The sequence below is a fragment of the Podarcis melisellensis genome, assembly GCF_964234715.1.
Source record: "Podarcis melisellensis genome assembly, chromosome: 6".
NCBI lineage: Eukaryota > Metazoa > Chordata > Lepidosauria > Squamata > Lacertidae > Podarcis > Podarcis melisellensis.
This window is the reverse complement of record NC_138538.1, coordinates 75830498-75843000: the sequence shown is the minus strand read 5'-3', so window position 1 is coordinate 75843000 and position 12503 is coordinate 75830498. Positions and strand designations below refer to the sequence as shown.

The window sequence follows — 12503 nt, the reverse complement described above, 5'->3', positions numbered from 1 at the left end:
TTATGCGTGATGAAATTTCTGACCATTTGTAGAGGGGATGTCCTCCTTCTCCACGCCAAAATGCAAACCCTTAAAAGAGATGTTTCTTCTGGGCTCTGCTCTGGGTCTCTCTTGCCTCCTTGCTAGGAGGGGAGGGAACTCCGTTGCAACAGAAAAATGAAGATCTGCCTTGCTTTCGCTGCCCTCTGACCTCCATCCATTCATCTCTGACCGATCCTGGACTTGGGGTTCAGCCCCTTGGGGAGATGGGCAGCAAAAGCCAACCACCCCTATTTTTCTATATCAATATTGAAGAAGCATTGCTTCGCCCCGGGGATGGATCTTTGCTTCCTGGAAGCCAACCTCACCGGGTTGGTAATACAACTGAGCTTCAGGCTTGATGATGATGATGATGATGATAATAATAATAATATCTTTGATTGGGATGGTTGAGGGGGGGACGGCATTCCCCCCCAATTTTTTTATTGGTTTTCACAACATTATAAACAAACAAACACATAAAACAAACATAAATCATAGCCTTATTAAAAATTACACTTATTAACATATTTAAGTGACTTCCTTGCTTCTCCTTGGTTGAATTTCATTGCATATCCTTTTAACGGTTTTCCAAAGCACAGTTCTTAAAAAAAATTAACTTAAACATTAACATCCTTAGATCTTCACATTATGAAATTAAACATATTAATTCACCACTTAAATAAAATCCTAAGCCAATTAAGTATCTGCAAGCTGTTTTCAGTTAATTTAACTTAACATGTTTAACTAAGTAATCATTAAATTGAGGGGGGACGGCATCAGTTGCACTGAACGGCGGGGACCGACTCCGGAGGGAAGGTTGCGCCCGATCCCCACAACAACAACAACACACTGAACGAGGCGGCCTCTGACTAAACTCGCCTAGGCCCGGTGCCTCGGCCCGCCGGCTTTTGGAGGGGTTTTCGGCTTAAAGTGGAAAGAAGGAGCGGCCTCCCAGACCGCCCCCCCCGTTGGCAAGGCCCGAGGCTCGGAAGCGGCCGGGCGGGAAGAGCCCTGAGGTAAAAGCGCGCGTGTGTAACAAAGCCCTGGTAACGCGGTTGCTATCGCCGGCGCCGGCTGCTTGGTAACGGCGCGCTGCCCCTTTAAGCCGCCGGAGGGCGGGACGGCGGCGAAGGAACCCCTTCCACGCCACCCCGCGCCCTCCTCCCTTCCCCTCAGGCCGGCTCCGTGCTCCTTTCCACCGCCACTCGCGGCTTGCTGCTGCTGGGGGTGGGGGTGGCCGCCGGAGCAGCGCCTCGCCGGCCGGTTGCCTCCTTGAGGCGCGCGCGCGCACCTCCCATCCCATGCGGGCGGCGGCGGCGGCCGCACAAGTCCAGAGCCAGCCAGGCGGCGGCGGCGGCGGCTGCCCGTTCCCTCAGCATGCCGCGCCGCTGCTGCTGGCGCCTCTGAGTCCGGCCGAGCGGCTGTCCGGCCGCCGCCGCTGCCGCCCAAGACGACGACGGAGAAGCCGCCGCCGTTCCGGGAGGCACTCATGAGCTCGGAGGCGCCTTCCCGCGCAGCCACGCAGCTCCGCGCCCTCTTTCGCATGGAGCCGGCTCCGCCCGCCTCGTCCGAGCAGCTGCTGGGAGCCTCGGAGTTCCTCAAAGGTGAGGCGGCGGAGGAGTCTCCCCTCCGCGAGTAGGGGTCGCCCTCCCGTCATATAAAGGAAGGGGCGCGACGCAACAACTGCCCCCCTCCGCTGTCCCGGGAGCGCCTGGCCCGGGGCGGGGGTGAGAACCGCCTCTTTCTCCGGGCGAAGTTCGCCGCGCGTCCCGCAGCGAACGCGAAACTCCCCTCAGTCCCTGCGGGAGAGGCTGTTTCGAGGGGAGCCCCCCCCCCCAAATCGCGAGGCGGGCGGCAAGGGTCCCCCCGTCGGCGGGAGGGGAAGGAGAGTTATGGAGGAGGCGGAGACGTCGCCGCCCAGCTGCGAAATCTTGGTGGCAGGTAATGCTTGCTCCGGAGTGAAACCCGATCAAATGCGTAGGGTTGTTTCTTTTTTCTTCTTTTTTTTGCGCGGGGGGACAAGCGACTCTCCCTGCCTGCTTTCAACTAACACTCAAGTTCCAGCTAAGCAGCGGGACGTGTAACTTGAAGATCTTACTTCATGCTCTCCCTTTTCCTTTTTTCTTGCAGACAGACTATATTTTGCTACTTTACGGAACCGACCCAGAAGCACAGTAAACACGCACTATTTCTGTACGGATGAGGAGCTTGTTTATGAAAAGTAAGTTCGTATCTCTTCCGCTGCTTAAAAAAAATTCCTCCTTCGCTTTTCGGCTCACTTTCGTTTTCAACGTTGTTGGTCCACCCCCCCCCCCTTGGGAAAAGGTTGGGGGAAGAGGGAGAACAAACTTAAGCGAAATACTTGCGTATAAGTTAGCGGTATATGTGTCCAATTGGTTGTTTTTATCAAACCAGTCCTTGAGACTTAATTGCATTTTAGTTGAATTTTAAACAGAAAATGGGCGCCCCCTTCCCCCACCTCCGGTTTCCTGCTTTTTTTATAAAATGGATTCTACTCTGGCCATAGGTCTCTGTATAAAGTATTATTCTCAAATCGAATTCACATCTTAAAGAAGAAGCCTGTTGTACCTGTCCGCAAATGTTGGGTTAGAAGTATTTTCTCTACAATTCGATGAAAAAGCAAAACATTGTAGATGCACTACTGATCTACAGATCTGTTAAGTGCATGATAGTGGTTAGCAATGAATATATATTGAGTTTGCAGCATTAAATGTGCTGTAAGATGGGTCATTCAGTTTTATGCTAAGTGAACCTCAGTTCACCGAACTTTGGAGCATGGTTGTTAAAATCATTACTTCATCAAGCTGCTTTTGTGACTGTGTTTTTGTACACTGTGATTAATTCTGCCTGCTGATTGATACTTTCTGGGATGAAACAAGCACTTCAGGAGTTCAGAGAATAACAAGAAGAGCTTTTAAGATAGTATCTTTCTTTTTACACTGCCAACTTTGGTAGCAGCACTGCCTTCCCCCTCCCAGCAATTTCTGTCTCTGATGTAATTTAGCCATGGAGTTTGGGCACTGAAAATTTACAGATGAAAGGGAGGGATTTGCATTAAAGTTGTTGCTTAACAATTCTACTGCAAAAGTAGCTTGTATCTACTTCAGTAGTCAGTAGCAGCATAATAAAATGGAAATAAAATAAATAAAGGAAGGCTCAAAACCTTCGTTATTTCTTTAAGTGATATTCATTGCCTAAGTACTTTTGTACTCTTCAGACTGTAAGACGTGATACTGCTTTGGTTTCAGTGAGATTTAGGCTGCAATCCTGACACAATATGCCTGGAAGTTAGCCCCCTTGAATTCAGTAGAACTTGCCTCTGAGAAGACACAGGATTGTAGGGTTATAACTAACTTCTGATGGATTGTGTCCTAGGCATCCTTACACAAATGTTTATTAGTGAAAGACAGATTAGACTTAACATTGGAAGGACCTATATTTAGCAGTGCAGTCAAGCTGTAGATATACATAGCAGTTGTGTTAACAATCCCTGAATGCTTTGGTTGTCATTCTTATCACTCTTCATTTTCTAAAGTGGCTCATGAACCTGCTTAAATTGGCTGGCAAGTTTGTTTTAAGTTCATTGTTGGGATGCTGATACAACCTGTGTCACTCTCATTTTCTTAGGAGCTTCAAATCCTTGTTGTCCAATCACAGATAAGCCCTGACACTTCTGTTCTAGAAATATTTGAGGAATTGCACACTGCTCTCTGAGACTTAAAAAAACACCGTGGGTAACCAGATTGACATCATTTGCTGGACAGACTTAGGATAAGAAGAGTGTTAAAAGAACCTGATGAAAAAGATGGATGGCAGCATAGCTGCTGAAGCAGAGTATGCAGGAGAAGGTGGAAACACATGTTTAGGATGAGGAAGGTAGTACAGATTTCTGGAGTAGGCCATAACCTGGGCTGCTGTCCAAGGTGTCCAAATAAGTAGGATTAATCCTTTGAATAGCGGACAGGGCTAATGTGTAGTGACTGACAGGACTAATGCATTGCCAACTGGAAGCAAAATGCACGTAGATATTCAGTGATGTGGGTTAGGAAACATTGCATAAAGTTTCATTTTCTATAAAAAAAAATGTGTTGCTTCATAAAATAAGTAAGTACTTTGAGGAACACATCATTTTTTATTTTAACTACCCTGAATAATTTGGTATACTATAAGTAACATAGGCGCTTTTCAACCAAATAATTGTGGTAGTGGAAGTCAGCACAAGGAATTTCCCCTTGTGCTACAAGACTTCTGAATCCTCCTTCCCCAGCGACTTTCACCCCTCCCATCTGCTCTGGAGAACCCCCAGAACAACACACAGTGGGAAGAGAGGGGAGATAGTTCTATCAGCGTAAGCATTTCTGGTTGCCCAACAGGACTACCTCCTTTGCGCTATGTTGAACACAACCCAGAGGGTGGTATCTGACTGTCATAATTGGAGTCAACCCACTGAAATAGACCACCCTGTTTACAGCACAATCCTATACAGTGGTACCTCGGGTTAAGAACTTAATTCGTTCTGGAGGTCTGTTCTTAACCTGAAGCTGTTCATAGCCTGAGGTACCACTTTAGCTAATGGGGCCTCCCACTGCCGCCACCGCACAATTTCTGTTCTCATCCTGAAGCAAAGTTCTTAACCCAAGGTACTATTTCTGGGTTAGCAGAGTCTGTAACCTGAAGCGTCTGTAACCCGAGGGACCACTGTACATGTTTATTCAGAAGTAATTCCCATTGTGAAGTTTACTTCCAGGTTAGTGCAGATAGGACTGCAGTCTTAATGTTTCTGTCTGATACACTCCAAGCCCATCATTAGCTGAAAAATTGATATTTACCCTTAAGGCTTTTGGAGTCAATTCAACTCCATGAATGAATTAAAACACCTCCACCCCTATCACACGTGATAGAGTCAAAGTGTTCCTGTCAAATGCTGTTAAAAGATTAGCTATTTGCCATGTCTACAGGTGCTTAGCATAGGACCTGCTCTGTTTATTTCATGTGAGAAAGGTGACCATAGAAGGTGAAAATACTTTTATCTTTTATCTATTTTCGTAATCGGCAACACACTCACTTGCCCAGACATTGCCACAAACTGTGTTGGGGATCAGTAGTACCCTACAGATTTACAAAACTCCTTTCTGAAGTTGATTTTTGCAACATTTCCTCTTCACTTACCTTATGAACCTGCAAAATATTTTTTAATAGATTACATCCTATGGTGGCTTTGCATTAGCATATGCACTTACTGTGAAAGGCAGGGCTCTTACTGATTATCTATCCCCCCAATGCCATCCACACCCATAACTTCTACTTGGAATTCAGGGATTCTATGGGACAGTATGGGATCACAGAATCATAGAATGTGCATAAAGTGCTCCCTGCGCAAAACCACCATTGGATATAACCCATACAGTGATGCCTCTGGTTAAGAACTTAATTCGTTCTGGAGGTCCGTTCTTAACCTGAGGTACCACATTAGCCAATGGGGCCTCCCGCCACCGGCGCACAATTTCTGTTCTCATCCTGAAGCAAAGTTCTTAACCTGAGGTACTATTTCTGGGTTAGCGGAGTCTGTAACCTGAAGCGTCTGTAACCTGACGCGTCTGTAACCAGAGGTACCACTGTAGTTATATTGCCCAAAACTTAGCAATACAACTTTGGGTATTCCAATTGCAGTTGCTAAGGTTGCAAGCAGCCATCACCCTTAATCCAGTATGCAGCAAGACTTGATGCCCATTCTCAGTCAAGGACTTTTAACTGGTCACTTTTTTCACAGAAATGTCTTTACAAAATGGGGGTTCTCAAATCAAATTCACATTACAAATCGAATTACCATCAAGGGTATGATGTCACTGGCTTTCCCCCAAAAGGATAAATAAAGTCTTTGGAATTGATGTCTGGCTTCAGCCCTGGACTACCAGTGTCAGAGAGGAGCTTCCTCCTCGGTGTGACCTGTGGAATATGTTTACCCACAATCTTCCACAATGCTGTTTGCAGCATAATAATCTTGCAACTGATGAACAATTAGGGCCATTCAAAAGACATTTCCAATGAGGCAAAGTATGCTTTCCAAATAATGCAACAAAATTTTGGTTATGTGGAGGAAGGTGCCCCAAGAGCTTGAAACCTAGGCCCGTCAGGGGCTGAGAACCTTAAATTTACATGGTTCTAGATGAAATATAACAACTGATAATCTTCTTGCCAAAGGGACACAAAGTTCAGTAGTGGGGAGGGATTGCTTTGGTTGGCTCATTGAAACAATCAAATTAGAAATTGCCCCATAATACCTTGCCTGCAAATCCAGAAGTCTTTCAGCAGCATTTTTGGTTTATAAAATTCCTCTCTACAGTATGCCTGTATTGCTATACTGATCCATTACCTGAAGTTTCCAACATTTAAAGAATTTCACTAATGCATATTCCTATTCCAGGTGACCTACATTCCCTGTTCACTTTTATATAGCTTTAATTATACTTAAACCACCAGGAAGACTTAAAAAAATCATTTCTTAGTCATGCGAAAAATAGGGGCTTTTGTTGTTTGGCCACATAACGTCACTTAAAGCCTACGGCTCTTAAGAATAATTGTATTGTAATCATAATAATTCAGTTGAGGATCAAAACTTTTAAGGGATATTTCAAAATACTCTGTTTTGTACAACAAATTACCTGCCTCTGCTACAACAAAAGAAGCTATTATTTGAAGTAGCTCATTTTAAACCAAGCATCAGGAGGGATTCTGTAGGTTGTACACTCATATGAACTGCTTATTGCAAGAAATGAAGAACCATGGACTTCATTTGGGACCTAAAGCCATAGTGACATAGCTTTCTTGCTCAAGAAGACTATCTTCTCTTTCAGAATCTGCTTTTTAGGTTTATCTTGATTTCTCTGCAGATTAGTACCCCGCCCCCCGCCAAATTCTAGCTCCATTACAATTGATGTAAAGTTCAGTTAGTGGTTCTAGGAAAGTTTCAGGAACTATGAGAGAGGAAAGGCCTTGCTCTTTGTCTTATTTTGCTTGTAGAGTGCGCTATACTCCATTTCCTCCCTAAAGCTGAACTAGGATTTTAAACTGGCTGATTCCGCCTGATTCAAGAGCATCAGGAGACTAGATAGCGCTTAAGATAACAGTGTATTTTTCCAACTTTAAAAATGCTTGAAAGCCTATAAACACTGGGGTTTTTTAAATAAATCTCGTTTTATGTTTGGCAACCAGAAATTTGTGTCTAGGGTTAATCTTGCTCTGCAGTCCTACTTGCTTTACCCGCTTGAACCACAGTTCAGGGGTTTGGAATCTTCCCTAGTCACAGGGATTTAGATTCACTCTCCAATTATTGGGAGGTCAGCTGGTTTTGCTTTATACTGGGTGGCCTAGCAGTCTTGGTATAATTGATATGTGGCAACTGCTGTTCAAAATACTTTGCATACTAAAACATGCATAACTGAAGCATCTCCATCCAAAAAAACAAAAAATCATCCCTTTGTGGCTTTCTTCTGAAAAATGTTCCACTGCATGGTCACTACTGTCAGCTGCCTAATCAGAATTATTGCATGCTACAAGAGCTTACTGCTGGATCATACCAAAAGGCTAGCTAAGAATGCTGACCAGCGGCCAACCAGAGGCTTCTGGGAAGTTTCCAAGTAAATGAGAGCAGCAGTCATCCCATATTGATGCCTCCAGAACCTTGTAATAAGGGGTATGCTGTTGGCATTCATAAAGCTTCTGCTCAGCTGTCAAAGCTAATAGACCTACTTCTCAGTGAATCTGTCCAGTGCTTTATTAGAACTATTTAAGTTAGGGGGCCATTGCCCCAACTTGTGCTAAGGGCTTTCCCTACATTAATTATGCTTTGTTTAAAGAACTATTTTCTCTTCTCGTGTCCTGAGTTGACTGCCAATGCAACCACAATGGATGACCTCCAGGTTCTGATACTATGAGTAAAATCTTGTCTAATTCCTCCACAAATGCCCTTTAGCCATCTTAAAAAATAACAACACCAAAAACCTAAAAAAAAAAAAATCCTGCTCTTCAGTGTTTCAGCATATGTTAAAAAAAACCCTGTTTCCAGATTTAAGAACAGTCCTGATGAATCAGGCCAAAGGCCCATCTAGTCCAACATCCTGTTCTCATTGAAACCAATCATATGCTTCTGCGAAGCCCACAAGTAGATCCTGGGTGTAGTACCATTCTTCCCACCACCATCGCATGATGCCCTACAACTGGGTTTTCAGAGCCATACTGCCTCCAACAGTGAACACAGCCATCATAGCTAGTAACCACAAATAACCTTGTCCTCCATAAATTTGTCTAATTCTCTTTTAAAGCCATCCAAGATGGTGGCTATCACTATTTCATATGGAGTGAATTCCATTGTTCAGCTATGTGAGGGTTATTTTCTTTTCTTTTTGTCTGTGTTCCCAAACCACACACACTATTCCAAGCTGGCAATGTTTTAAAGTGTTTGCACTCCTACCTACCAGGACATGTCCAGAGCTTTGGAAGACTTTGCTTGTGTGGTACGGAAGCTGTACTACCCAGGACAGGATGGGCTTGTGCAGAGTTGTTAAGGCAGCAGAGAGCATTGTTGGCTGCCCACTCTCCACCTTAGAGCAGATTTATGCCACAAGGTGCCATAGGAAGGCACTGGACATAGTAAAAGATCCATCACATCCTGGTCATTGTCTCTTTGAGCTCCTGCCGTCGGGACGGAGATACAGGACAATGAAGACAAGAACGAGCCGTTTTAAGAACAGCTTCTTCTCCAGAGCGATCTCAGCCCTGGATGGGAAGCCTGGACTTTGAAAGTCATCTAATCTTCCTTGCTGTACTATACTGTATTGTTTTAATTAGTGTTTTTATGGAGCAGTCAAGTAATTTCGTTGTCCCCGAGAAGGGGCAATGACAATAAAGATATTATTATTATTATTATTATTATTATTATTATTATTATTATTATTATTATTATTGTCCCATGATCCTTGCACTTTGGTGTTTGCCTCCGACATCTATATGAAGCTGTTGGGAGTGGTCCTTAGGAGCTTTGGGGCAAAGTCTTGTAACATTTATGTTGGGAGGGGCTGTACATGATCTGTACCATTGTCTTGGTGGATTGGGTGAAGGCCAGTAAACTGAGTATGAACCCTGAGAAGATGAAGGCATTGTGGGAGATTGGCCTGTTATTGAAAGAACTGGTACTTGTCTTGCCGTAACAATTTATATTTGGCTTGCTAGAATATATGACCTTTTTTTTCATTTGAGTAACTTTTCCACTGTTTTAATGGAACTGCCTTGCCCTTTAGTCTTCTTGATTCTGTCATTGCTATCAAACAACATCTCTTGGCCTGTCTAGCCTTAAAAATAAAATAAAAAATAGAGGTATAACTTTCATAGTTGTTTTATAAATTGCTCCATTTCCTTAAAGAATTTGACTGTCTTTAATGACACTTACCACGTTTAAATTCTTTCTTTCACTTTAATGGATGTTATTATTTTAAAACTGGATTACTTTGCTTGAGAGCCATGGCAGTGTTTTGCTGATGATAGCGCTGTGACTGTTTCCCACTTGACCATTTACTAGGCATCACTTGTCTTTCCTTAGCAATGCTGATCAAAACATAATTTAGAGTATATCTGCAGTTTGGTTCACAGCAGGATTAGAGTGGAGAGTGGTCTTAGCATACTTCAGTCTCTGCCTGGAAGGCTTCTCTGACATCAGAGTATATATGTACAGTGGTGTAGTAGGGGTGTGTGTGTCGCCCTGGGCACAAAATTCTGAGGGAATGCAACCAGGCACTCCCATGCAGGTGCCGGCTTCCTTGGTGATCCCCACCCCAGTGGGTACCTAGAAATCTAGAAACTTTTAATCCAATTTATGTCGACTAATCAAGTAGTCAGTTGGTCTGTTGCGTTTATTTGTTAGAAACCATTTTCATCACAAAAATACAAAGATACAACCAGTTTAGAAATACATTTTAACATAAGTGGTCCCTGGCACATGGTACGCCATGTTCTACAATGGAATTTCTGATCTAACGCAAATAGAAACTTCCTATGTAGTGCATTTATCCCTATCCCATCAACAAATACCAGATTTTCTCCCTATTATTCCAAAAGGGAGAATTCATTTGAGAAGGCTATTCCTGAGAGAATTGTGTGGGAAGCAATACAGTAAGGAAAGAACTAATCAGTGTGAAGAAAATTTAAGTTACAGATAGGTAGACGTGTTGGTCTGCCATAGTCAAAGCAAGAAGAAGTGTGCATGCACACGAAAGCTCATACCAAGAACTGACTTAGTTGGTCTTTAAGGTGCTACTGGAAGGAATTTTTCTTGTTAAGAAAATTTAAGCCACCTTTTTTTTGGCTGTCTTCCTGATTTGTGCGTTTTTTTTTAAATCTCAGAATCATGCTGAGCTTCTGTTCTAGGTGCAGAAGGATGATGGAAAAGTATATGTCACTATTTTTGGTTCAAAGTTCCCTAATGCCATGCCTATGCAACATCATTATTTGAACCACCATTAAGGCCCATTCAGTCATGCACCATAAGCAATTTTTAATGTGTGATGGTATCAGAAGGTGGCCTTGCCCATCATAAAGGTTCTTCTGTAGTGCTATTAATGTAGTACATTTGTCATCGTCACCTTGGCTATTCCTGTCTGTTGGATCAAGGGACCAATCAACCGTATTTTGACTTGCAGAAAGTGTTCCATATTGGGGCAGGTCTTGAAGATGTTTGCAAATGCAGTTTCCCATTTGTTGACAAGCATGGATTTACATTGTTAATCCCCTATTGTGAGATATCTGCATTCTCAGTATCACATATTTCGTGTTGACTGTACTGGCTGTCAATTCAGTGCCTGAAACATCTGAGTACAGCCTGTTGTTTCCTTCTCCTCTTTCTGAAGGCAGGTTAAGGCTGTTGTCCTATAATCCAAGTAGCACTTTTGAATTCGCATGCATAGGATTAGGACCTAAAACCTTCTTTTCCAGAAATCACCGGGTTACTGTTTTCTGTGCAGGTCTACTTTTTATTAAAAAAACTGTTTATTGATGTTTCATTGCATCTAATACCACTGTCTTAAAATCACTGAATACCATTGTGAAATGTATATGAACACTTAATTTTTTAAAATAGGTATATATAGCTTCGTCCCCATCCTGCCACCTATTTTCAGGAATTGAATTGGCTCCCCTGAATCCTCTTCAGTTTTTTTCACATGAAAGAAAGATCTAACTTTAACAACTAAGCCTTACGAGATCGACAGACGATTTAGGCCACTTCCTGCTTCCTATAAATGTAGCAATCAGCAGCAGCTGCCTTTCTTTGTAGACACATTGCTTTGATAATTTTTGAGTTCAAGTTTGTACCATAACTGCCATGTCTCAAATGCCAACTATTAACACTCCAGCTCTGCCAAGTCCAATTAAATATTTTATGATTAAACATCAAAACATGTCATGCCCAGGAAAATGAATGTGCTTTTATACTGTCTAATGAAAATAAAAAGCTGAATAGGCCAGCTATTCTTTTCCCTTAAGCCCAGTGTATTGAAACCAATTATTCATGTTAAGTTGACATACATGTCTTAAATAAATGTCTTTGCCCTATTTTTACTGCTTATCTTGTAATAAATATGGTGAAAAGTAAAGTAGAGGGGAATGATCTGCAGCCACAGGGCTGATTTAGTCAGACTGGTAACTAATTAATGAGTTGGGAACTTGTCATTGGCTTATTCTTCAAGAAGAATGCTAGCTCTTGTTCTGTTCTTTGCAAGCAGATCTAGGCTTGGCATATCACACTTGACTGGTTAATGCACAATAGGCTTACATGGGCAGCACATTCTCTAGCTGGTCTGTATCTGTTTCAAATGGAGGAAGCTCATAAGAACCTTAACTCCTTGTGCCTCGCAACTAAACTGCGTTGCTTCTTCTGAAATCTTAACATCCACCTCAAACACACTTTGAAGATACTGGATCTTTTAGGTGTTCAATCAGCAGAGAGACTATAAACCATGGGTAGGCAAACTAAGGCCCAGGGGCCAGATCCGGCCCAGTCGCCTTCTAAATCCAGCCCACGGACGGTCCGGTGATCAGCATGTTTTTATATGAGTAGAATGTGCCCTTTTATTTAAAATGCATCTCTGGGTCATTTGTGGGGCATAGGAATTTGTTCTCCCCCCCAAAAAAAATATATATAGTCCGGCCCCCAACAAGGTCTGAAGGACAGTGTACTGGCCCCCTGCTGAAAAAAGTTTGCTGACCCCTGCAACAGTTGCAAAAGTTACTGTATCTGGCGGTGAGCTACATCATACAGCTTATCTGTGAGAGACTCTGAATTCAATTTATCAAAATGTCATACAGAGCCAAGTACCTCTTTGAAGCTAGCAAGTCCCATCAACACCAAAGTGGCATGTTTTAGCTTAATGTGTCTGTCTCCAGAAAATGAAAACTTAGCTGCACCTTCCAAC

The 12503-nt window shown here is 43.1% G+C and overlaps 1 protein-coding gene across 7 annotated transcripts in view; it reads left to right on the top strand.

Annotated features, from left to right (window-relative positions):
- Positions 1 to 1417: 1417 nt before the first annotated feature.
- The window catches only part of CDC14A (cell division cycle 14A), a 99646-nt gene continuing 88560 nt past the window's right edge, over positions 1418 to 12503 (top strand). The window contains exons 1-2 of one of the 7 annotated variants that reach the window (XM_081916035.1): positions 1418 to 1625; positions 2152 to 2242. In XM_081916035.1, coding sequence (XP_081772161.1) covers positions 1511 to 1625; positions 2152 to 2242 — 206 coding nt within the window. In that variant the 5' untranslated portion in view covers positions 1418 to 1510. Of the gene's footprint in view, positions 1626 to 1713; positions 1963 to 2151; positions 2243 to 12503 lie in introns of those variants that run through there. The other 6 variants (XM_081916037.1, XM_081916033.1, XM_081916034.1 and 3 more) reach the window with 6 other exon arrangements.